This window comes from Nannobrachium achirus (assembly GCF_963921795.1).
Source record: "Nannobrachium achirus genome assembly, chromosome: 4".
NCBI lineage: Eukaryota > Metazoa > Chordata > Actinopteri > Myctophiformes > Myctophidae > Nannobrachium > Nannobrachium achirus.
The window spans coordinates 2,785,087-2,813,041 of NC_137813.1; the positions used below are offsets into that span (position 1 = coordinate 2,785,087).

The 27,955-nt window shown below is 41.7% G+C and overlaps 1 protein-coding gene across 1 annotated transcript; it reads left to right on the top strand.

The window, feature by feature from the left end:
• Positions 1-593: 593 nt before the first annotated feature.
• Positions 594-7,525, top strand: LOC308283634 (E3 ubiquitin/ISG15 ligase TRIM25-like; the record flags this gene model as incomplete). Its single annotated transcript, XM_080724098.1, has 2 exons — positions 594-843; positions 5,576-7,525. 2 exons carry the CDS (start codon positions 594-596, stop codon positions 7,000-7,002), a joined length of 1,677 nt encoding a protein of 558 aa, XP_080580224.1. The 3' UTR covers positions 7,003-7,525.
• Between the last annotated feature and the right edge of the window lie 20,430 nt (positions 7,526-27,955).

Sequence of the window (27,955 nt, forward strand, 5' to 3'; positions counted from 1 at the left end):
TGGAAGCACAAAGCGCTCTAAAATCCCCGGGTAGATGACTGTGTTGACTAGTCTGAACATGATAAAACACACTGGACCAACACCAGCAATAAATAGCATTGCAATGCTGGTTTTGCGCGCGCGCGCGTGCGTGCGTGTGTGCGTGTGTGTGTGTGTGTGATTTTCTGTCCTTCTATCTTTGCTGCTGTTGTGAGCTCTTCTCTCTCGTCTCTTCTCTCAGACTGACTGTGTGGATCACAGCTACAGTGAGGCTCTATGGAGGGGAGGAGTTTAGTGCTGTGAGCTGCTATTGGTTCATTTAGATGTAAGGGTGTGTGTGTGTGTTGTATTTGTGTGTGTAGAAGAAAACTACTGACTCATGTTTCAACAGGGTGGAAGCTTTTTATACCACAGTGAATCACTGTGAATCACCACATGCACGCACGCACGCACGCACGCACGCACACACACACACACACACACACACACACACACACACACAAACAGCCATACAGGAAGAACCTCCCATGTCATGTGATTTCTGAGGAAACGAAACCTAAGTGAACTTCTCTTCTGTTAGTCAGTTGAACTGAGAGTCAGTCAGTCATTCTAAAATGGCGCAGCAGGGAGTAGAAGTGGATCAGGATGAGTTGTGTTGTTCTATCTGTCTGGATCTCCTGAAGGATCCAGTGACTGTTCCCTGTGGACACAGCTACTGCAGGAGGTGTATCGAGGGCTTCTGGAACCAGGATGATCAGAGAGGGAGGTTCAGCTGTCCACAGTGCAGACACACCTTCATCCCAAGACCCGTTCTGAAGAAGAACACCATGTTGGCTGGAGTGGTGGAGAGCATGAAGAAGACAGGTGAGACCGTAAAGTTAGCTCTGGGACCAGAGCTACAGTTAGATATACTAAACAAATAGAGATGAAATGTCTTAGTAAAAAACATTAAAGGGCTTATTCAGAGAAAATATCTTACATGAGTCAGACTGTTATTAATGATAGTGCAGAATCTTATCATACGTTACTATGGAAGTGCAGAATATTGGGACACACCAAGCGTAATGTACACCCTTGAAGTATGACTGATGCACCTCAGCTGTCCTGTCTTAAGACCTTAAAAGGAGCCCTCTCATGTTAGACACACACACACACACACACACACACACACACACACACACACACACACACACACACACACACACACACACACCCACACTCACACTCACACATACACAGATTCTCTCTCTCTCTTGCTCTCTCATCCCTATATGGGGTCATGTTTAAGTTAACACACACACGCACATACTGGTACAGCTCTCTCATCCCTATATGGTCATGTGTAAGTTAACGCACATACCTCGTGCACAAACTTAGAAGATGCAGGCATGTGCATAGACACTGGTTATAAAAGCTAGCCCAAATCTCTTTAGTCTGTTGGAGTCAGCTGCTCAGCTCTCTGTTGGGTCTGGGGTAGTCAGCTATGTCTGAGCTTGGGTCTGTCGTGGTCAGCTGCTGGAGGGTTCAACATGGGTCTACATCTGTCTAACCTGAACTCCCCGTCTCTCCAATAAACCAACTATTGATGAACAAAGGACTGGACTTTTATATCTGTTTCCGTGGGCACAGAGAGAGCCACAAAACCCCCCACAATACACAACAGGTGGCGCCCAACGTGATGTGCATCGTCTGGTGACTAGGGGACAGCTGTCTCCGAGGACACTGGGCCGCACAAAAAGAACCCGTGTGTATTTTTGTGAGGGGGGAGAAGACGGAGCTCACGATGGAAGAAGATTTTTTGAAAAGCAGATCTGGTCCAGATCCAGAGTCGACGGGGAGACCACCAGAGGCAAGCTGAAATATCAACATGAACTGATTTCAACAGATCCGCAAGATTGAAACCTCACAGACTCTGAATGACTCCTGTGAAGATGACACTAGAACTCAGCCTCACAGCACCATCTCTGTGATGACATGGAAGAAGAAACAAAGAAAAAGGGAAGAAAGGAGGAAGGAAAAAAAAGGAAAAAGGGGGGTACAGGCAAACTTCAGAGAATAATGGACAGAGGACAATCCTGCAGCGAGGGTGCCAGTGAGGAGAACTGCATGAAGTACTATGGGGGTGGAAACTGACATTTAGCAAAATGACTCTACAGCAGCATTATCGAAGGAGCTCAACAATTCAAGACCAGATGGAAGAGTTAACATGTTTCACTCTAATATCAGTATTTGTATGTCTTTTCATTATCTTATGTGTTTTGTTGATTTCTAGCTGAACAAATTAACATGAGGACTATTAGAGAAAGTTGACATTAGGGAAATGTTTGATTGTCAACAAGGTATTTGCCACGTATGTGAAGACTATTTGTTTTTTATGGCCTAAACTCTGGCATTTCAACATATTAGGAGTAGTCAGACAGCCCTGGAACGTGACTGTCAAGGAATGACTGAGTCAGGCAGAGGTTTGTGAGCTAGCTCTTCACTTTGGAAAACAGAGTTTTAAAGTACAAACAAATATTTTATCTCACATATCCTAAATTCTGAGAATTTGAGACACACAAAAGAAGTGTTGTATTTGATTGTGTGGTGATTATTTAAGCCAAAGCTGTATCGACAAATGCATTGTTTAAGGCTCACGTTTTTCTTTTTTGTACCACGATGTATGGGCCTACAAGCGCCGTTCCTGCGTGTTTTTGGAAGCAAAGAGTTGATTCTAATCTGGGTACTCGTCAATTGCTTAGATTTTAATCGGATTGGAGCACGGTCGCGAACCTCTAATCACCCCTAAAAGGCCGCTATAATGCCGCTACGTGGGTCTCGCGTTATGAGACGCAAAGAGTTTGGTTATATAGTCTTTTTATTTGCGTTTGACTATGTGCCGGTTCGGAGTTCGGTTAATTGCTCCACCAATCTCAATTAAATTGTTTTATGTGACGGGCGGTCTGATGGTTTCATCCTATAGGCCTACGTTAAGAATTGATCACTCATACAGTATGTGATGATTGTGATTTAGACTACAAGGCAATTGACAGCCAATATGTTTCAGTGTTGTGAAGGAGGTTTTTCCACTCTCTGGTCTCTTGGTTTTAATGTGGATTTTGAGTTTTGAAGTTTTTATGAACATGGTGACTAGAAAGGGCAGAAGGTCCCTAGAGTACATGGTTCATTTTGATATTGTGTTTCTGATGTTTAACATTTTAGCTCAGAGTTTAAAGACAAACAGAGAGATCCTGCACACTGATGGAAAATGAATGATGCATAGCCGTGGGTCTGGCATAGTTTTTGTGAATGTAATGTAAATCACCTTACGATTGCTGTATAGTCTTTAATGCCTGTTTGTATGTCGATGATGTTGTTGGTATTGAGTATCATGTTTGACCATCTACCTAGGGTGAGCTCCTATCGTCGCTCAAGGGGGGAAATGCAGAATCTTATCATACGTTACTATGGAAGTGCAGAATATTGGGACACACCAAGCGTAATGTACACCCTTGAAGTATGACTGATGCACCTCAGCTGTCCTGTCTTAAGACCTTAAAAGGAGCCCTCTCATGTTAGACACACACACACACACACACACACACACACACACACACACACACACACACACACACACACACACACACACACACACACACACACACACACACACACACCCACACTCACACTCACACATACACAGATTCTCTCTCTCTCTTGCTCTCTCATCCCTATATGGGGTCATGTTTAAGTTAACACACACACGCACATACTGGTACAGCTCTCTCATCCCTATATGGTCATGTGTAAGTTAACGCACATACCTCGTGCACAAACTTAGAAGATGCAGGCATGTGCATAGACACTGGTTATAAAAGCTAGCCCAAATCTCTTTAGTCTGTTGGAGTCAGCTGCTCAGCTCTCTGTTGGGTCTGGGGTAGTCAGCTATGTCTGAGCTTGGGTCTGTCGTGGTCAGCTGCTGGAGGGTTCAACATGGGTCTACATCTGTCTAACCTGAACTCCCCGTCTCTCCAATAAACCAACTATTGATGAACAAAGGACTGGACTTTTATATCTGTTTCCGTGGGCACAGAGAGAGCCACAAAACCCCCCACAATACACAACAATAGCTTACAGATTTCTTTAGTAGTTGCGACCGTCAGGTCGCACTTACTATCAAAACCTCCACCGGCTGTCTGTCCGTCTGTCTGTCTGTCCGTCCGTCACACGTCACATATCGCCCTCTTCTAGCGCCACCATGAGGCCGATTCTTGCAAAACACATTTTGGACACTGCTCCTACAGATTTTGCCCTAAAATCATGCAAATCGATACACAGTATGTCTACACTCATGTCATCAAAATGGATCTGTCCCATATAGCGCCACCATCAGGCCGCTTTTTACAAACACATTTTTGGACACTTTTACACATTTTGGCCTAAAATCACACTGCGACCTGACGGTCGCTTATCCCCCTATTAGGGAGTTTTACTGGTTTAAACGGCGAGTACAGAAACATAAACGGTGGTTCATCCTCCTCATGACGTCATTGCCGTCACAGCTGTATGTCTGTCTATCTTGTGACTCTTGGCAACCAGAGTTGTTGCACAATATTTATAACAAGGCAGTGAAACATACTGTATGTTAAACACAGTCTGACACACATCAGTGGTAAGGCAGAGAGACGGTGACAACAACAGTAGTTATCAGACAGGAGAAATGCTGACTCCTATTGGCCAGGGGTCTTCAAAGTGGGTCACGGGGCACCCTGGGGTAATGGGGCACCCTGGGGTGCCGTGACGGCAGTCCAGGGTGGCCGCGAGATCATTTGATAATATTTGGAATCTATTTGGACACTTGAAAATATATTTAGTATCATTTTAAACTTGAAGTACAAAGTTATTTTCAGTCAGTTCTAACCAAAATGGCTATTATCTCAATGTTTTCCTCGCAACATAATCACTAAAATATCGTCATTGTCGGGCAGAAACCTTGTATCTCCAAGTTTCAAATGTGTACGTCTTTTGGTAAAGCAAAGCCCTGCTTCATCATACAAGACTGTCGCACAAAATTAGTGAAAACAGCAGATCTACAAGCACACAACGCCTCGCACTGCATTTTATAGATGATGAATACACAATATTTTTTATAGATTTTTATAGACATTTTATAGACTATAAATACAAACCAAACGGTTTTGGACATACAAGGTTTCCACGCGACAACAACGATATGCTATAAATATAAGGTGCTGGGAGTGAAAATTATAATGTAGGGGTGCCTCAGATTCTTTTTTTTTTTTAATCAGATTGATAAATATACGTATGTAACACTCCCCTTCCCCCTCAATGACCATACATGAAGCTAGATTGAAGCATTTTTAGGTTTTAGAAACGTTTTTTTTTTTACTGATTAGGTCTGTGGTCTACCTACAGTATGTCACGTCATTGTTTTTCTAGATTGATATTCATATGCATTGTTATATTGTTGTTGATGTACTGCCATATTATCTTGCTTATTATATTGATGTATTACCTGCTTATTGTAAGTAGATTTGGATTAAAAGCGTCTGCTAAATGCCTAAACTGTCAATTGTACGTATCAATCTATCAACAGGACTCCAAGATGCTCCTCCTGATCAGTGCTATGCTGGACCTGGAGATGTGGCCTGTGATTTCTGCACTGGGAGGAGACTGAAAGCTGTGAAGACTTGTCTTCAGTGTCTGGTGTCTTACTGTGACCCTCACCTCCAGCCTCACTATCAGTCTCCTGCCTTTAAGAAACACAAGCTGGTCAAAGCCTCCGGCCAGCTTCAGGAGAACATCTGCTCTCGTCACGACGAAGTGAAGAAGGTTTTCTGTCGCACCGATCGGCAGTTAATCTGCTCTCTGTGCTCCATGGACGAACACAAAGGTCACGATACCATCTCGGTTGCAGCAGAACGGACTGAGAGACAGAAAGAGCTCGGTTGGAGTCTGCAGAACATCCAGAAGAGAATCCAGGAGAGAGAGAAAGACGTGAAGGTGCTTCACCAGGAGGCAGAGTCCATCAACCACTGTGCTGACAGAGCAGTGGAGGACAGTGACACCATCTTCACTGAGCTCATCTCTTCCATGGAGAGAAGAGGATCTGAGGTGAGGCAGCAGATCAGAGAGCAGCAGGAACGTCAAGTGAGCGGCGCTGAAGAAGTGAGGAGGCGAGTGGAGCAGGAGCTCTCTGAACTGAGGAGGAGACATGCTGAGCTGCAGCAGCTGTCACTCACAGAGGATCACATCCACTTTCTACAGCGTTTCACCTCCTCTCTCTCAAGGACCAGTGAATCTACACACCCAGTCAGCAGCCACGTCCGTCCTCTGAGATACTTTGAAGATGTGACCGCGGCCGTGTCCAAGATGAGGGACAAGCTAGAGGACGTTCTCACAGAGGAAGGGACAAACGTCTCAGAGACAGTGAACAGAGTGGATGTTTTACTGTCAACACCACCAGAGCCCAAGACCAGAGCTGAGTTCTTACGATATTCACGTCCAATCACACTGGATCCAAACACAGCTCAACAACACCTGTCTCTGTCTAAAGGGAACAGGAAAGTAACACTGATGGACACACCACAATCATATCCTGATCACCCAGAGAGATTCACTGTAGAGTGGCAGGTTCTGAGTAGAGAGGCTCTGACTGGACGCTGTTACTGGGAGGCAGAGTGGAGTGGAGGTGTTTATATAGCAGTCTCATATAAAGATATCAGCAGAACAGGGATTGGTATTGAATGTAGATTTGGATACAATGATAAATCATGGTCTTTATGGTGTATCAAACAAAGTTCTCAGTTCATACACAGAGGCAGTAGAACTCCCCTCCCAGGCTGTGTCTCCTCCAGAGTAGGAGTGTACGTGGACCACGGTGCAGGTACTCTGTCCTTCTACAGTGTGTCTGCAGACACCATGACTCTTCTTCACACAGAACACACCACCTTCACACACAACCTCCATGCTGGACTTTGGCCTTCAACTGGATCCACTGTTGAGTTGTGTGACCTCAAGTAGATCACTCTGCTGTTTAGTCTCTCATGTCAGGAGTCAGGAATCGTTTCTTTATTATTTCACTGTTTTTCTCTCAGCCTGCTTTGTGAGCTTGTAGATCAGCTATTTTTGCTATGGGTCGTATGATGAAATATAATAGGGGCTTAAAGTGGTTAATAATCTATTTTAATATTTTGTTGTCTTGTATTCGTACACCTTCTTGATTTGTCTTGTTATGATGTATTCATTACTTTATGGATTTGATATTCCATGTGAAATATAGATTTTATTTTTCCATATTTTCTTATTCTCAAAACAACGGTTGTTTGTTTGTTTGTTTTGAGTTATTTTGGGTTTATTTTCTATACAGAGGTTAGATGTGTATTTACAGTTAAACACCAGGTTTATGTTCTGCTAAAATATCACCATCCTTTTTAAATGCACTCCAAAGACGCTCCACGCATTGGAAAGGCTTCACTTCATACCACAGTCTTTGTTGTTCCACTGCCTTTACCAGTACATTAACCCATTCAGGCCTAGGATTATTGACTACTTTAACTATTGAAAAATAGCAGATATACAAGCTCACAGCGCGGCACCGAGTGCCGCGCTGCGAGCTTGTAGATCTGCTATTTTTACAAGTCTTTGAATATAATATTTGCTTCTGGGTGGTCCCTGGAACAACACATTTTGAGATGGGGGTCCGTGGCCAAATACCTGTAATTTTGGGGGTCCTTGACATGAAAATGTTTGAGAACAACATGATTTAGAGGAAGGATTTAGAAGTCGGGTCAAAGATCGGGTCAAAGATATTCAAAGACTTGCACTCATTTTCACGATTTTTCAAAAATAGCAGATCTACAAGCTCGCAGCGCGGCACCAGCTTGTATATCTGCTATTTTTTACAAGTCTTTGAATATAATATTTGCTTCTGGGTGGTCCCTGGAACAACATATTTTGAGATGGGGGTCCGTGGCCAAATACCTGTAATTTTGGGGGTCCTTGACATGAAAATGTTTGAGAACAGCATGATTTAGAGGAAGGATTTAGAAGTTGGGTCAAAGATCGGGTCAAAGATATTCAAAGACTTGCACTCATTTTCATGATTTTTCAAAAATAGCAGATCTACAAGCTCGCAGCGCGGCACTCGGTGCCGCGCTGTGAGCTTGTATATCTGCTATTTTTACAAGTCTTTGAATATAATATTTGCTTCTGGGTGGTCCCTGGAACAACATATTTTGAGATGGGGGTCCGTGGCCTAATACCTGTAATTTTGGGGGTCCTTGACATGAAAATGTTTGAGAACAGCATGATTTAGAGGAAGGATTTAGAAGTCGGGTCAAAGATCGGGTCAAAGATATTCAAAGACTTGCACTCATTTTCACGATTTTTCAAAAATAGCAGATCTACAAGCTCGCAGCGCGGCACTCGGTGCCGCGCTGTGAGCTTGTATATCTGCTATTTTTACAAGTCTTTGAATATAATATTTGCTTCTGGGTGGTCCCTGGAACAACATATTTTGAGATGGGGGTCCGTGGCCTAATACCTGTAATTTTGGGGGTCCTTGACATGAAAATGTTTGAGAACAGCATGATTTAGAGGAAGGATTTAGAAGTCGGGTCAAAGATCGGGTCAAAGATATTCAAAGACTTGCACTCATTTTCACGATTTTTCAAAAATAGCAGATCTACAAGCTCGCAGCGCGGCACTCGGTGCCGCGCTGTGAGCTTGTATATCTGCTATTTTTACAAGTCTTTGAATATAATATTTGCTTCTGGGTGGTCCCTGGAACAACATATTTTGAGATGGGGGTCCGTGGCCAAATACCTGTAATTTTGGGGGTCCTTGACATGAAAATGTTTGAGAACAGCATGATTTAGAGGAAGGATTTAGAAGTCGGGTCAAAGATCGGGTCAAAGATATTCAAAGACTTGCACTCATTTTCACGATTTTTCAAAAATAGCAGATCTACAAGCTCGCAGCGCGGCACTCGGTGCCGCGCTGTGAGCTTGTATATCTGCTATTTTTACAAGTCTTTGAATATAATATTTGCTTCTGGGTGGTCCCTGGAACAACATATTTTGAGATGGGGGTCCGTGGCCTAATACCTGTAATTTTGGGGGTCCTTGACATGAAAATGTTTGAGAACAGCATGATTTAGAGGAAGGATTTAGAAGTCGGGTCAAAGATCGGGTCAAAGATATTCAAAGACTTGCACTCATTTTCACGATTTTTCAAAAATAGCAGATCTACAAGCTCGCAGCGCGGCACTCGGTGCCGCGCTGTGAGCTTGTATATCTGCTATTTTTACAAGTCTTTGAATATAATATTTGCTTCTGGGTGGTCCCTGGAACAACATATTTTGAGATGGGGGTCCGTGGCCAAATACCTGTAATTTTGGGGGTCCTTGACATGAAAATGTTTGAGAACAGCATGATTTAGAGGAAGGATTTAGAAGTCGGGTCAAAGATCGGGTCAAAGATATTCAAAGACTTGCACTCATTTTCACGATTTTTCAAAAATAGCAGATCTACAAGCTCGCAGCGCGGCACTCGGTGCCGCGCTGTGAGCTTGTATATCTGCTATTTTTTACAAGTCTTTGAATATAATATTTGCTTCTGGGTGGTCCCTGGAACAACATATTTTGAGATGGGGGTCCGTGGCCAAATACCTGTAATTTTGGGGGTCCTTGACATGAAAATGTTTGAGAACAGCATGATTTAGAGGAAGGATTTAGAAGTCGGGTCAAAGATCGGGTCAAAGATATTCAAAGACTTGCACTCATTTTCACGATTTAAAAAAAATAGCAGATCTATAAGCTCGCAGCGCGGCACTCGGTGCTGCGCTGCGAGCTTGTATATCTGCTATTTTTCTAAAGTTAAAGCATAAAGTAATGGTTAAAGTGGTTAAAATCTAACACGACTCGGGCGCGTTCCAGGTATTTGAGAGTTAAACATTAGTGTGTGTAAATAGTGTGTATTAATGTTTTATGAGTGTACTTTATGTCTTTCTATGTATTAATGTTTTATGAGTGTACTTTATGTCTTTCTATCTGCACTGGACAGAGAGTCAGTGAATGACATGTGATTTATGCTCAGTGGTGTAAAGTAACTGAGTACATTTACTCAAGTACTGTGATTAATGGTGGAGGGTTGGTGATGATCTAAAACACTGATTCTCACTCTGTTCAGGCCACGCCCCCCAAATTAATCATATTTGAACTGAGGACCCCCCAAATTAATCATATTTGAACTGAGGACCCCCCAAATTAATCATATTTGAACTGAGGACCCCCCAAATTAATCCTATTTGAACCGAGGACCCCCCACACTGACAATCACAGTATTTGTTTTGTTTTCATTTGGTGGTATTAAAAAGGCTAAAAAAAAAAAATCGCCAAAATCATGTGGGACCCCCTGGGGGTCCCGAACCACAGTTTGAGACTCACTGCTGTATAAATAATCTTATGATTAAAGTGAGATTAAATAATAATCATGTTAATAAAGTGAGATTAAATAATAATCTTGTGAATAAAGTGATATTAAAGATAAACAAAGCAAACATCTCTGATCACTGCTTTGTTCTTTATTCTAACAGTCTGTGTAGAAAGGTTGACTCAGCAACTTTTAACCTATAGTTAAATGTTCTTTATTCTAACAGTCTGTGTAGAAAGGTTGACTCAGCAACTCTAGTTAAATGAACATACTGTACAAACAAACTGTACATACTGTAGATACAGTGTTTTATTGATAATCTTCATGTCTGCTTTGTCCAGGGTGCAGAGACACAAGTCCAGGACTGCTGCAGAATACTGTGATCATATTTGTTATCAAAAATACTTCAGTTTAACCTCTTAGACTAGAGTCTCTAGACTTAGTAAAAGACCAGATTCTTTGTCAGCTTATACAACAAATCTCTTCGTCAAAAATAGCAGATCTACAAGCTCACAACGCGTTGTGAGCTTGTAGATCTGCTATTTTTGGTGACTGTTCCCCTCAGAACAGGATGCTGGGGTTCAGGTGGTTAAAATGTCTAGAATAAAAGTTATTTCCAATCTGTCCTTTTTAATGGAAACTGATATTCTGTCCAGCTTTTCTTTTTATTTATTTCATTTATTTTTATATATATTTTATATATTTTATATTCATAGACAGTGGTGGAAAAAAAGTACTCACATTTTGTACTTAAATAAAAGTATAATGTAGAAATACTCCGTTACAAGTAAAAGTCTGGAATTCAAAATGTACTTGAGTAAAAGTACGAAAGTTTTGGCATCAAATTGTACTTACTACCAAAAGTACAACCAAAAGTAATTTTTTGGGGGGGAAAATAGCAGATCTACAAGCTCACAACGCGCCGCGATGCGACGCGTTGTGAGCTTGCAGATGGTCTATTTTCAAATAGCCAAGGTATAGAATAAGACACGCAGCCACTCACCTGTCTATATAATAATATAATATATAATATGCAGTACAACACGCAGTCACTCACCTTTGCAGCCCTTTTGCTCCTGCAGTGTAAGATGGAAGCACAGTCAGTACTGATAAAACACAATGATTGAATTATTGGAATCACAAACATGGAATATAATTGGACCATGATGTCACATGTGATGCCTGTCTCAGGACTGCCCCCTAGCTGCCAGAATACAGAGGACAGCTACTTGGACCGCGTCTGGCCGTTAAGCAAGCCTGTCCCTGTTCCGGTCTGGTTCCGGTCTCCCCCAAGCCCCCTGTGATTGGCTGAACCGGACGTAGGGAGCGCTCGGTTGTAGTCACTTGGACCGCGCGAGGTGCACCAAACGTTGCATTTATCGTGCGCTTGCCCAGGCCTTACGGCCTGGGCATAAATATAACGATTGCATTCACCACGGCTTCGTAACTCGCGCGGCGCTCCGCCGGCCGCGCGGCCCTGGCCCGCTCTTCGCGGCCACTCGCGCCTGCGGCGCTCGGGGGCGAAGAGCAGGACCAAGGTCCGCTGGCCTTCGCGCCGCTTGCAATGTCGTGGACAGTAACTGGCTGGCGTATCTAACCATAAAACGAGCGCTCCCTTCATAGACTAGATTGCGAATAGCTTCCTCGCACTTGGACCATGATGTGAGATATGATGCCTGTCTCAGGACTGCCCCCTAGCTGCCAGAATACAGAGGACAGCTACTTGGACCATGATGTGAGATATGATGCCTGTCTCAGGACTGCCCCCTAGCTGCCAGAATACAGAGGACATCTTCACAGTCTCCATGTGTTCTAACCCAGTGGTTCTCAACCTTTTCAGGCTGTGACCCCCAAAATAATCACATTTTAACTCTGGGGACCCCCCCCTCCCCCCACCCTGACAAGCACTAAGAGTTGAGGCGTTACATTTTGTATAGCACGGTTCTATTGTGAAAAATAGCAGATCTACAAGCTCACAACGCCTCGCAACGCATTGTGAGCGTGTAGATCTGCTATTTTCACAATTTCTGCCTCTCATAGATATTTGTCAGTATGGCCAATGTTTAATTTTAATTTGTCATTTTAGAGGTATTACAAAGTCCTTAAATTGTCACTTTAGAAATGTACAGACACCCTCTATACACTTAAACTTTATGTTGGTTTGTTTACTGTTGAGAGAGAAAACAATGTTGCACATTAAGTTAATCATCTGGGGACCCGCCAAAGTAATTTGGCGACCCCCCCTGGGGGTCCCAACCCACAGGTTGAGAAGCACTGTTCTAACCCCTGCTGAATCCATGAACCCCCTTTAATCCACCACAACATTTTGACTATAAAACACTGACATTAAAAGTCCAGTTTGGAAATAAAAGCAAGCAGCCTGTTTTCTATTCAGTGACAGTAAAATTCATTCTTCATTTGGTTTAAAGCTTTACAGAGCAGCAGGTTCACATCCATGTGTCAATGTTTTATCATTAAACATAACAGTAAAATAAATGTTTCCATGTGGCATGTTCTCAATTTAACACTGAAAAAAAGTAACTCAAGTAACTTTTTCTATGTAACTTGTAACTGTACAAGTTACGCTTTCAAAGTAACTTCCCCAACACTGCCTGTAGCTGATCACTTTAACCCTGACATCCCAATTGTGGGCATCATAGGCTGAAAATAAAAAAAAGTAATTGTTGATCTACAAGCTCACAACGTGCAGTGATGTGTTGTCAGCATGTAGATTGGCTTTTCCCCCAAAATACGTGTCTCATTTTAAAATGTGTAGCGCAGAGGAATAGAGGAGACACTAAGACCCAGCAGGAGTCCATTGGTACTGAATGCGTTTGGGGCTTTACTGTGTAAAGGCCACTTCACATTGAGCCGATCCCGGGGCCGAGGATCCCCGATCAGATTTCGGGAGGACCCCCCGGGAAAATCGTTTGGTCGGCCCCGGAATCGGTCTTGGGCTTGAACAGTACCCCGACACGATCGGATTATGTTAATTAGCTTTTTTATGACCTCGGGACTCGTCGGGAGCACTCACGATAATATCAAAAAAGCTTGATATTTTCGGGTCATCGGGTAGGAATCCTTTACAATTATTGTCGTCTGAATGAGCTCACGGGATTGCTTGAGATTATATGAAGCCAGCTCCTCCCTTTTTAGGCTGCGCAGAGTGTAGGCTAATTCTGTCACCTCACAATAGAACAGCCCACACTTTTATTATTATTATTAGCCTACTTACTTTTTACTTTAGCCTACTCTCTCCCTTGTTGTAATCACTTGTTCAAAAACGTTATAGCCTATAGCGTTCTTTTTTCTTCTTCTGCGCAGTCATTTGGCGACAAGGCAGTGTATTCTATCCTCACGAAAGCCTTTCCCTATATATATATATATATAATATATTTTTTATATTTATAAAAGATAATATTAATCACCATTTGAAACGCCTGTTTCAAATAAGCGCACGGTTCGTATAAGCGCCTGGGCCGTTATTTCTTATTTGCAATTAATATTATCCTTATTATGTTTTATATAAGAGCCCGGGCTATTATTTGTTTGGTTGTTTGGTATTATTTGCTATTTATTCAACTTAACTGGTCATTTATGTTGCATGGCAGTGGTGCGCTGAAAACAGCAAATCTACAAGCTCACAGCAGTGCTGTGACAGCACGTTGCAAGTCGCTAGGGTCATATGTTGCATGCGCTGAAAACAGCAAATCTACAAGCTCACAGCCCTGTGGACAGACACTTCTAAAAATGTATATGCTGCCCAGCCCAGCCCAGTCAGACGTGCGTCGGGGAACAGATTGCCAAAGGACTCCAAAAAAAAGAGAGAGGAGTCTGCTGCTCTCTGCCACTGCTGGATCAGAATAACTCATTAGGCTACCTGTTGCTGCCTCTTTTTATCCAGTCCGCATTTTGAAGAAGTAATCCATTATTTTGAGGTGCAAGGGGAATGTAGAAGGCTCAATACTATAATGGTTTAATGTCAGGAATGGATAGTGGAGTGGTCATGTCAGCGAGTCAGAACACCGCAGCTGCAGGACTTCTGCGCTAATTGGGTCGTTGGCTCGTTGACTACAGACCTAGATGTGTGTGTGTGTGTGTGTGTGTGTGTGTGTGTGTGTGTGTGTGTGTGTGTGTGTGTGTGTGTGTGTGTGTGTGTGTGTGTGTGTGTGGAAAGGGAGTCGTTCATGTTCAAGTTCAAACTCTCACGCAACATGTCGCTTTGATGTCATGCAGAATGTAATGCGCAATTTCCTATTGATCAGATACACACCTGAAAGTATTCACGCTGATTAACAGTTAATTTGAGCAGTGATGGTAAAAGTAGGCCTAATCAGTGAGAATGCTTTCAGGTGAGCCTTTCTCCGTGCTCAAAGGCCAAGTAAAAAAAAAAAAAGAGAGAGATTAATAAACTTGAACTCTGTCGGTCTGACTGTCCCACCGCCTCATCCAAGCCTTCAACCAACTGTCCAAAAAGGAAAATGGACATGTATGGTTCATTTAGTTCCATTACACTGTCAGGGTATTGCATATCACCTAAAACCGGATTCATTCTTCAAAATGTGGACTACATCACATCACAGATGCAGCACTCAAGGTAATTAAATGTCAGACCAAACCTCACCGTTGTGACTCCGACCAAGCCAAATATATTATTAGCCTATCTTATATAAATATAATAACGATATTATATATCCCCACGTGTGGGGAAAGGCTTTTTTGAGAGGTGATAGAATAGGGTGGTAGAATAGGGTGGTTGGGCCCATTAAATATAAAAAAAACTCTTTAAGAGGCTGCGCACACAAAGAAAAGGAAAAAAAAGCAAAGGGGCAAATACACGTTATAGCCTACACAGTAGGTCTATATGTAGGCTGGTAACGTGTCCGTTGGCTTCACACTGGTCGCAACGACTTCACTTTTAGCGTTTCTTGGTTATAGACCTATTCATTCTTTATTTTTTATTCTATTGGTCGGCAATGTGCGAGCCCATGGCACCATCCGCGACCCCACGTTGGGTCGGGACACATAGTTTGAGAACCGCTGCGACTTTCTCAATCCGTGGAGGCTGGAGCCTTGTTTCTTTATTCAATCAACTGCCAGAAAAAATAAAAGTGAGTGAAGAAAGAGAGAGAGAGAAAAACACTCTTGATTTTATCCCTCTTGAGGGGGCGGAATTTTCATCTAGTCGCGTCTCTCATGGCACCACCCCCCCCGAGATCGTGGGTGGCTAGAATCGCGAGATGTCGGTCTCATTTGTAATGGTCTGAGATATTTCACTTGGCACAGCGGGATATACCGGGCCCGATCGCAAGACAGAGGATCGCTGTCGTTTGAAATGAACACCGATAAACCCCCGGGCACGACATCTGATTGGATCCAACATCGCAATTCGTCTGGGAGGCCTCTAACATGTAAATGTCTAACAAGCTGGCAGGGTCATGACCCCTGTTACACACACACTCCTTGCCTGCCAAACCACAACCTCCACCCATCAATTCTCACATGACCCTCTTCTAGCACCACCATGAGGCCCATTCTTGCAAAACACATTTTTGGACACTGCTCCTACACATTTTGCTCTCAAATCACGCTGCGACCTGACGGTCGCTTATCTCCCGATTAGGGAGTCTTACTGGTATATATAAATCTGTCATCCGTCTTTTATCCATCCACTTGAATGGAGAAAGATATTTTTGTATGTGTTTATCTGGCCCAGTGGGAATGGGCCTTAAGACATATTTATTTATGGTTGTATTACAGTATCTATTAACCTTTAAACCCTGCATTCTAATAACACATCATTTATCTTATTTACTTTCAATAGGGAAACAGCTTATGGGCTTCTCTCCACACACACACACCCATTGTAACTTCAAACTCCATTTTAACCATGATAGATTAATTGAAAACACCCATTATTTTTCCTGGTGACTCATACTACCCCCCTAATACGTGAGCAGGCCGTGTTTTTTTTTTCAATAACTTTTTTCATTTATTTTTAATAATTCTTTGGGAAAATGGAAAAAAGTGAAATACAAAGAATAATGATTAAAAATAAATGAAAAACGTTATCGAAAATACATGGCCTGCTCACGTATTAGGAGGGTAAAATGAGTCACCAGAAAAAATAATGTGTGTTTTTAATGAATCTATCATTTGGTGAACACTCTATCCAAAAAGTGACGGGTCTCTGTTAATCTATAATCGTTTTACTTCTTTAAGGTGGAAGAAACTCGAAGCACTGGGGTGAAATAAAGTTTTTATATCGCTCAGAAGGTCAGCCGGTTCTGTGTTTTTAGACATTCCGGAAGTTGCGGCCGCATAGGGAAACATTACTGCCTCCCCTGGTCACGTGGTATATATACGCAACGGGGAAAACACAGAACCGGCTGACCTTCTGAGCGATATAAAAACTTAAAAAAAAAATATATATATATATATAAATATATATATATATATATATATATATATATATATATATTGATGCATTGGCTGCCTATGGGAGGTGTTGCAACCCTAGATTTATCCGATTATAAAAAAATCAAGTGTTGCAATTTGCGGCTAACAGGATCATATATTTAAAAAAAAGAGAGAGCTTGTAGATCTGCCATTTATGAAGATTCATGAAAATGTTTGCAAATCTTTGAATATATATATATATATTTATTTTTAAAGCGAACATTTGTCTTGGGGGGGGGGGGGGGGGGTCCCTGATAGGCTATATAATATTTTGAGATGGAGTCGGCAGCCAAATACATGCCTATAATTCTAGGGGTCCTTGACATGAAAAAAAACGTTTGAGACACTGACACAGTAACATTCATGTTTGAAAAACCTTAGAAGGATTTAGAAGACATTCATGGAATCGGGTCAAAAAGACTTTCACAAAATGTTCAAGATTATTTTGTTTTTTAAATGGCCCTGAATTCAGTGCTTCCACCATAGCACGTTACATGAGAGACAGCGCCACCTTGCTGCGGAGGTGAGTGGCTGCATGTCATTGTCATTCTAGAGCTTAGTGCAGGGGTGTCCAAAGTGCGGCCTGGGGGCCAAATGCGGCCCGAGGACAACTTTTACACGGCCCTCGCCCGGCATCATTCCTAAATTGTATTATAAACGGTCCGCCAGCACCGTCAAACAAGAATATTTCCCCAGAGTAGTCATTTGTCTGGATTGTTTCCTGGCTATTTTATTGTATTTTTTACCTTGCGTGTGTGGTTACATTTGGTAATGTGAAATTAATTTGTGTTTTCAGATTAAACACCTGACAAAAGACCATTGATATGTACAGTATTGATGATGATAGTTAAATAAAATTGTTAAATGTGATGCATGCAAACTTGTGTGACTTTATTAGGCTATGGTCTGACCAAAAGTACATTATATCAGTGACATAATGTACTTTTGTCAATGACAGTCGGCCCTAGGGTGTTTGAATATTTTAAAATGTTAGTAAACCCCCATACAAATAAAGGGGGCGTGACACGGCCAAAACAGCTAATTATGGCCAGAGCTAGGGCTCTGATTATGGCTATCAAATTAGCCAATTTTTTTAATGATGTCATGCACCCCCATGTTAAATTACCCAATCAAATTAATTTATTGTAGTTACTGTACTGAAAGTAGTACTTTCTGTACAGTAACGGCAATACATTAATTTGATTGGGCTAATATGGGGGGAGGGCGGAGACTCGCGGAGTCGAGTATCCATATCATTATCTTTTGAAACTGCCCCAAAAAAAGCTGTCCGAGGCGTGTTTCCGACTTTCTAAACCAACTTTAAAACTATCAGTTCTAGGGGTAAAAATTATACACCATTCGCTATAAAATGTTAAAAAAGTACGTCTTCTTCAAAAAAAGGTGTCAGAGATTCGTTACGAGGGTCCAACACGCTTCTCCCCGTCTAAGGGACGGTTTTGTCGGCCATACCCTGCTGTGTCTTCCGCTAAACCTGACTGGAGGACCTGGCCGGGACGCGTGATTATGGATCCCACTGGGAAAGATGGAGAACGAGCGTCCAGCGATCTCCTTTTCTCCTTTTCCTCGGCAGCTTTGAGCCCTTTTAGCAGACATATGTCCTGCTGTCTCGGAGGACTGAGGTCCGTGGCTCATACACTCTGTGTGTGTAGCCTGTGTGTGTGTGTACACACACAATAGCTCTCGCAAATAGCCGTGCGGTGCAGCGCTAGCCACGCTACACGCTAACAACAAGGTTGTGCGCAGCACCGCACGACGGACGAAGTATGCATTGCGCGGCACCGCACGACGGGCGAAGTATACATTCACTACTAACTGATACGGCCCCGCCTCCTTCTCAGACTGTTTGAAGAAACACCACGTGACCTACTGTATCATAATGTTAATTTCCGGCCGGTGTCGCCAGTCCTTTAAGAGGTTTCTGCCTGACAACAACTACAGGTGTATGTATATTTGCATACAGAGCTTGTAAGAATCACACATGCAGGTAATGTGCCTCCAATGTGTCTGCAATCTTAATTAAAAACACATCAGGACTTGAGTCATTTCCCCGTCCGCCAAGCCTGTCAGTTGGTGTTTGCGTCACAGTGCATGCATGTCACATGTCACATGTCACAGTGCATGCACGGCAACACTGGCTGTGACTGCAATGCAAACGTATGAAATGCATATAATGTGTATTTATTTGCACATACATGTATGTGAGAATCATGCACGCATATGATGTCCCCCAAACATTTTATTGAAAGCCCATTAGACTTTGGTTATTTCCTATCAGTTTGCATGCTATATTTGTGTCACAGTTGTGGTGAATCAGGGCAGGGGCGGGAACATAGGGGGCGCGTGAGTGCTTGAGCGTACTGTTATGAGAGCCCATTGATTTTTCGCCGACAATTCCTAGCACTCAGTCGTTCGTCCCAAACTGGCCAAACTGCATTCCTGGCACTCGGCCAGCTCTACTGTAGCCTACAGTATTCTACCCCCACCTCCAAAATAATAAAAAAACATCTCAACTGAACTGTTCTTATAGTATTTTATCATGCCAGTAAAGCTCCTTTGAATTAAATATAATTGATGTAGCCTAAAGCCTATTTGATTGATTGAAGGCTTTATTAGAAGTTTGCATAGGAAAATGTACAGTTTCATGACGGTACAGTTCACTGGTACAAGGTCTACTAAAAGGAGATCCTGAAAAGACTAAGCTTATTTCAACAGGAAACCATTAAAGTATCTCATATAACATTGAATGACAGACGAATAGAACACAGTACTATGCAGTAGATATGTAAAGAAAAGAAAATGAGAGAGAAAAAAATATATAATCAAAGAGAAAACAGTAAGTCTAAACAAACAGTAAGTATATACAAAGAAGGGGAAGGGGAAATTAAGTCACCCAGTTAAGGTTACAGGACAGTAAGAAAAATAAAAAGGACTGTTGTGTACAGCCGAGTGTCGAGAACAGTTTGAAAAAAAAAACACAACACAACAAAGAATAGTAGTGCTTAACGTTTCTATAATGGATTGCAATTTTAAGTGACTTTTCTAAGCATATTGCAAACTCAAAGAACTTACAATGGTCCATTCATCCAAACATTAGGAACTACTTATCAACACAGTGCCAAAAAATATATACACACAAATATACAGTAGGTCTATACATAGGCGTCTGCACCAAGACAATAATGATAATGCCTTTCCTTTTTGTAGGCTACCTCTTCTCAACTGTTGTTATGCCTCATTCACATAGGGAGCAGCAAAGCTAAAGTTTTGCTTGCTTGGTCAATGTTATCTCAATGGAAACCAGCTTTAAAGATACAGGAGATACACAGAACAAAGCTTTGGAAGCTTTAAAGCTGGTTTCCATTGAGATAACATAACATTGACCAAGCAAGCTAAACTTTAGCTTTGCTGCTCCCTATGTGAATGAGGCATTATAGTATTTTATCATGCCAGTAAAGCTCCTTTGAATTAAATATAATTGATGTAGCCTAAAGCCTAGCTTTTCCTTTTTGTAGGCTTTTTATGTTATACCAATACTTTTGGACGAGCACCCAGCTTAATATTGAAAGTGCAACGCCCCTGAATCAGGGGGACGGATACTACTGTGAAAGCCCCCCTGCCTTTCCTTGAAATGAACCAACACACACACACACACACACACACACACACACACACACACACACACACACACACACACACACACACACATGGCTTTTACCTAGAAACCCTTTATAATGAGCAGGCCTGGCAACGCTGGTTAGTTGTGGGATGAACATTATTTTTGTACCCTCTTTTTCTCCTCAATGTAGTCGTTTTGCCAAGGGATTCCTCCCTGCAGGCCCACACACACACACACACTGCTGTTTCTATAATATCTAAAATGCTACTGACTCAAGTGCCAGTTTTGTCATGGTCACAGACTTTTGTCATTGCTTGTCTAGGTCTCTATTTCTATGTATGTTCCCTGGTCTAGTTTAGAGATGCAACGTTCGCGAACGAATCGAATCTTTTGAACGGCTCTTTGAAGTGAACGATGGGATCCGGTTCGCGGAGTAGGGAGCCGTTCATTTGGCTGAATTGGCTCGCGACGCGGTGCGGCGCCGCCGGCGCCGCGATGCGCGGTGCGGCGCAGCAATGTGCAGCTATCTAGGAAGCAAATTAAGACACTACAGTTTGATTTGATCATAGCGTAGACAATTATTAAGCGATTTCTATAATTAAAACGTCTCCATATTGCTTGGGAAGTCCACTTCCATGACAAATGACTGTATTATGTCCCTGTAAATATTTAAATATTTGCTATTTTAAAATAGCCGATGTACAAGCTCACATTGTGCCAGGCCTAGCCAGTTGGTAAATCCTTGCTATATACGCCGCTAGGGAGGAGCGAGTTCATTGTTACCTGCTTGGTTTTTTTTAAGTTGCATGAATAACATTAGTCAAGGTAGCTTAATTTACACACACATGTTTTATAAAAAGGGTAAATACAAAATTGTGATCTCAACTGTCAGCAGAGGAATGTGGTGCCAGACCGTGCCACCTTGTGGATTCATGTTTCAACGAAAATATTTTAAATATGCAATGAGACAAAAGAGCCAGTCTTTTGAACGGCTCTTTTACGTGAGCCAGAGCCATGGCTCTGGCTCACTTAAAAGAGCCATAAATTGCATCTTGGTTCTTTGTTGTCTACCCAGCTGTATCTCATGTGTAATCAGTCCTCATGTGTATATTAGTCTTGTTCCCCAGTCAGTCCTTGTCAAGTCATTGGTTGGTGTCACTGCATTTGTGGTTTCTGTTCTGGTCACCTATTGTTTATTAAAACACCCAACCAAGGGTTTTTGATCACTACCTGCCTGGCTGTCCTGCTTTTGGGTCCTCACTACACTAGCATGTGACAAGTTTGACACACCAAAAGTTCAAATATGGAAATAAGAGTTTTCTGCCCAACAGCAACATTATATTCTATAACTTCCACATTAAAAATGCTTATCTAAGCGTTGCATTGTCAGAATGCATAGACGTCCCTCAAATGTTTCTGTACCTTTATTTGTATACTGTGTTTTCTGCATATTACTGTATATTGTTTGTCTTTAAATGTCTTTTGATTGACAAAAACAAGCCCTGGGCTTATTGGGTTATCCTTTTCGCATTCCTTTGTATAAATATGTGCCACCGTGCCTTTTCTTTTTGCAAACTGTATATTTGATAATACAAGCAGATTAGATTCAAACTTAACAACATTGGGTTGCAGGCCAGAGTTTGCATCGCATGACATATTAAGAACACACGTCTAAACTGAGTGATTGTCAATCACTTCCTGCAATCCACAAAAGTATGACTGTTAATTCCTTGTGTCAATTGTGTTTTTTTTATCACTGTAGCCTAATATAACATGAGTGCAGTCCATGGCAGTGCAGCCAACCTCATGGCTATAATTCAACGTTCTCTGTAATCTGTTAATCTGTTCATTTGGTGTAAGGATTAGGCCTACAGTATACAGTATGTGTGGGCCAACAGAATGCAGGCATGCATGATGAAGGCAGCAAAAAGCCTTCATACAGCACAGCTCTACCTGTATCCGTCCATCCCATCTGAAAGACTTGTGTTTCACTCACAATGTAAGGTGGAATTTCTATCACACACTTACCGCCAGGGGGTGTTGTTGTGTTCGGTCTGGTTTATTAACCAGGCAAAGGTGGAATTTCATTTTCAAACACTTATTCCTTCATTAATCAATGAAATCAAAGAGAGGTTTACCGTTGGCAGTGCAGGGACTTCCGTGTTCATTGATTGATTGATTGATTGATTGATTGATTGATTGATTGATTACGTTATTAGACATAGATGCAGCCAGCTCATGATACAGTTAGACTTTAGGAATAAAAGGATAACACAGAATGTCCTGCATTATGAGTTATAATAATATATATGGGTAATAATAATAATAATAATAATAACAATAATAATAATAAACTTTATTTGTACAGCACCTTTCATGACATGAAATGCAGCTCAAAGTGCTTTACAGAGCAGAGATGAAGCACAATGCTTAACAGAAAAAAGTACACGTGATTAACAATAAAGGAGAAAAGAAAAGTAAAAACTTTAAAAACCTCAATCAAAAATCTAATTACTTTTCTATTCCATATTGGTCTATCGATAAATGTGTGTAATCTCTGTGTTCACGTCAAACTCAAGGGTTTGTCCATATGTGTTGAAACATATAATGTTCATGTATTTGCTAGAAATTCAGTGTTTAGTTATTTATATCCATAATAACAAAAATGTCCCTTAAAAAACCTGCACGTTTCACACAGATTTAATTTCTTTGCTAAGTACCGTAGTTACTCGATTTTAAATCCAATATCGTCCGTGTATCGTATCGTCAACCATGTATCGTGATGCGTATCGTATCTCTATTCAAATGTATCGTTACACCCAGTGGTGGAAAGTAACTAAGTGCATTTACTTAAGTACTTTTTTTGAGGTATTTGTACTTTTCTTAAGTATTTCCAATTTCCAATACATTTACTTCTACTCCACTACATCTCGGATCCAAATATTGTACTTTTACTCTGCTACATTTATTAGAAAACTTTAGTTACTATAGTTACTTTATATATACATTATAATATTATAAAATGTACATTAACCACTTTAGCCATTTGAAAATAGCCGATCTACAAGCTCAAAACGTGGCACATCACAATGTGTTGTGAGCTTGTAGATCTGCTATTTTCAAACATTTTGTACTTTTACCTTTGGGTACTTTAAGTACTTTTTGATGCCAATACTAATATACATTTTGAATTCTGGAATTTTACAGAGTATTTCTATATCGCAGTGTTGATACTTTTACTTAAGTAAAATATGTGAGTACTTTTTACACCACTGGCTACACCTAGATAGAAGCATGCATGTAGTGTCCTAAAATAATGTGGAAGTCTTGCAATACCAGTTTTGCCCACTGGGCTTCTATAGCTTGGATAGCGCTCTGCAGTCCAGAGGACTTGAATACCACCAGTCCACCAGCTTTCCCACGACCGTGCCCCATGCTGCTCCAAATGTGGCCACCAGGGCGGAGACAGCTGCTGATAAACCCCCTGCAGCTGAGGAGAGACAGACCGTTAGGACATCTGAGAGATCTCACAAAACATCATAAATGCATCATTATTTTGAATCTCATATTGAGGTGTCTCTGAACCGTGACCCATAGGGGGCGCCACAATATGTGTTTTGCAGAAACCAGTAACATGATTTCTTCCCATCTCTGATGTCTTGGTACGGTGGGCAGGTGGTTGGGAAGAGAAGCCATGAAGCCATGCAACAAAACAAGGGTTATTTTGGGTGTGAAGTACTCAGTAAGTCCCAGTTTGGATTCCCCTCGGCTACCTGCTGCCTGAAGGAAGGCTATCAGACTCCCTGCCGCCACAGCTCCCCCTTCGGCCAAGGCAGTTAATGACATCCAACTGGCAGCGTAGGATCCGGCTGTGATTCCTGCAGAAGTGAAGCCGAGCCCTGCCAGGACCAGAGGAGCTGCAACCAAAGCACCCACTGTAGGAGAGACCATGGAGAGATCAACCACAACACCCACTGTAGGAGAGACCATGGAGAGATCAACCACAACACCCACTGTAGGAGAGACCATGGAGAGATCAACCACAACACCCACTGTAGGAGAGACCATGGAGAGATCAACCACAACACCCACTGTAGGAGAGACCATGGAGAGATCAACCACAACACCCACTGTAGGAGAGACCATGGAGAGATCAACCACAACACCCACTGTAGGAGAGACCATGGAGAGATCAACCACAACACCCACTGTAGGAGAGACCATGGAGAGATCAACCCCAACACCTGCTGCACACCCATTCATTCAGATTGATTGATTGGTTGATTGATTGATTGAAGAATTTATTGCATAGGAAAAGGTACAGTTTCATGACTGTACAGTTCACTGGTACAAGGTCAACTAAAAGGATACGCTCAAGTATAAGCACATGACTTATTTAAATTGAGATCCTTCTTTTAACTCGTTTAACATTGAATGCCAGACAGATAAAACATTACTATGCAGAGAAAATACACATACTTTGCATGCACGCATGCACGCACGCACGCACGCACGCACGCACGCACGCACGAGAAAATACACATACTTTGCATGCACGCACGCACGCACGCACGCACGCACACAGACACACACTCTGTTCTCTGTTTTTGATGCCAAGTGCAATATTGGCTCTTGAGCAAGTGCAATATTATATGTTCCCAACTTGAACATGTATTTTATGTCTAATAAAAAGGTGGAGAGACTGGGAGACTGGGAGTGATTAAAGTTCATGTTAACATGAAAGGTCACATCAAACCTATTATAGAATAGTGTATCAAATATAATTATATTGACTGTCCTATGTTCAAACTGTCAATATCAGCAAAAACCACTGTCTTATGACTTTTATAACAGTCAATGACCTGAAGTTGGCAAGGAAGATCACCTTTTGGCCACTGTGTTGCTTTATGACAATGATAAAAAAAAAAATCCCCCTCCACAACAGATCTTGTGCTTTGATATATGCTTTTATAGTGTTTGAATATGCTTTGATCTGCAGTTCCTTTTAATGATCTTGAGATATTTTTTGTGATAACTGTAAAGATACTGTTAAATCGGATGGCAACATCCACACAACAACTATAAAGACAATTGAACGGCCCTAGAAACTTTCTCAACTCAACATAACTTTGTACGGTGCAGATTCTAAACAACATGAATATGAAAAGGACATCGTAGGGATGGCGTGATTCGAGTATGACAGTAGTTCGGGTTTTAATGTTAAAGTAAAGGCGAATTCGAATAAGCTTTAAGGAAATGCTGAGTATGAACGTTAATTCACATTTTATGGTTTCCTTAATTGTTTCCTACAGCCCATGTTTTTCAACTTACATTTTTGGCTGTTGTAAATGAACAGTTATGTCTTCTAAGTTATGACTGCATTTTCTAGTAGTGAACAAAACAGAACAGTATATTTTTATCTTTTCAAAGTGTGTTGTGAGCCGTTTTCACTAATTCTAATTTCTCTTTACGTACCATGCCAACCCATTAAAAAAACACCCAGCACAGAAGATAAATAAAATGAGAGGCCTTTCAAAGTACAAGTGTCAAGTTTATTTTGAGCACAGCACAAAAGTGTCAAGTGCAGGCTTTAACAGTTATATGAGTGTGTGTTGTTAAGAGGGGCGTCTCTATAGAGTATAGGGGCGTCTCCAGTGGCCGAACTGCGCCGCTGTTTTGAATCACGCGTAGGAATGGTAGGCCCAAAACCTAGTCGGCCTCATTTTTGTCTACAGACCGCTGGGTCCTAGTGGGCTGAATGTTCTAGAAAGCATTCGGCCCACTTGGTCAGTTGGCACCAGTGAGGCAGAACACTCAGCCTGGACAATTTAGTTGAATACCCCTGGCATAGGGCAACAGCCAAGTGCAATATAATTTGGCATAATAGTGTAAACTGTTGTCCTGAAAACAACCAATAGCAGAAGAGAACTTATCTTACCTCCACCAATGACAGCTCCTCCCACTAATATTGCTGTATGCACTTTACTGTTCCCTGTAACAAATAGACACCATATGATCACTTTACTGTTCCCTGTAACATAAAGACACCATATGATCACTTTACTGTTCCCTGTAACATAAAGACACCATATGATCACTTTACTGTTCCCTGTAACATAAAGACACCATATGATCACTTTACTGTTCCCTGTAACATAAAGACACCATAAATTACATTAAATTAAATTAAATTAAAATGTTCATATGACTCCTACTGACTCCTGCCACTTGTACGCATGCCCCCAACCACTGAAATAAGAAAGAAGTAATAGTAATAATAGAAAGAAGTAATTGAAATCATTTTAACACTCATCTTTTATGTTCTTTAATTACAATCTAAAATATGAACCCTTGTTGTAAAAAACTAAAGTAGTCCTTTAATATTTAAGAAAGAACTGCTGCTAATTGTCCCAAAAACAAGACTGCAAAACCCCTCAATGATTTGATTAAAACAAATAATAATAAAAATAACTTTATACCAAAAAGCTACCCTCACCAACAGTAGAGCGATTTCCAACAGCCACTTCCTAACAGCACACGTCACTCACTATTATTATGAGTGCCTCCTGGTGGAGGCTGACGGTAGGCCTACTGTACCTTTAGCCTCCAGGGTACAAACAGGACCAGTGTTTCTGAACAGAACCCGGTACTCGTCCTTGTGGTCAAACACCCGTCCTTCCAGCTCCACGCAGTACTTCTTCTGGTCCTCCGGGAAACAGAACTCCGATGTGTAGAGCTCCTTGTTCTTCTCCTCCTTCTGGTGGGAAGATGGAGATGGAGACTAATTCAAAGAATGTTCAAGGAGAATCTGTGTTTTTGTGTTGTGTAGACCAGGGGTTTTCAAAGTGGGTGACGGGGCACCCTGGGGTGCCATGACGGCAGTCCAGGGGTGCCGCGAGATAATTTGATAATATTTGGAATTTATTTGGACACTTGAAAAAATATTTAGTATCATTTTAAACTTGAAGTACACAGTTATTTTCAGTCAGTCCTAACCAAAATGGCTATTATCTCAACGTTTTTCTTGCAACATAATCACTAAAAAATCATTACTGTCAGGCAGAAACCTCTGTCGCACAAAACTAGTGAAAACAAACTAGTGAAAAACTAGTGATCTACAAGCACAACGTGTGCTTGTAGATCTGCTGTTTTCACTAGTTTAGTACATTTTATAGATGATAAATACAAAACGAAGGGTTTTGGACGTACAAGGTTTCCAACCGACAACGACGATATGCTATAAATATAAGGTGCTGGGAGTGAAAATTATAATGTAGGGGTGCCTCGGATTAAAAACAAATATTTATGGGGAGCCCTGGTGTAGACTATCTTCCCATGGGGAAGAGGTGTCGTGCTCTGGTCTGGAACCCAGACGGAAATAGCAAGACTCGCCATCCCCGGGCGTGACCTACTGTAGATGTAGCCTCTCATATTTTACTTCACTGCG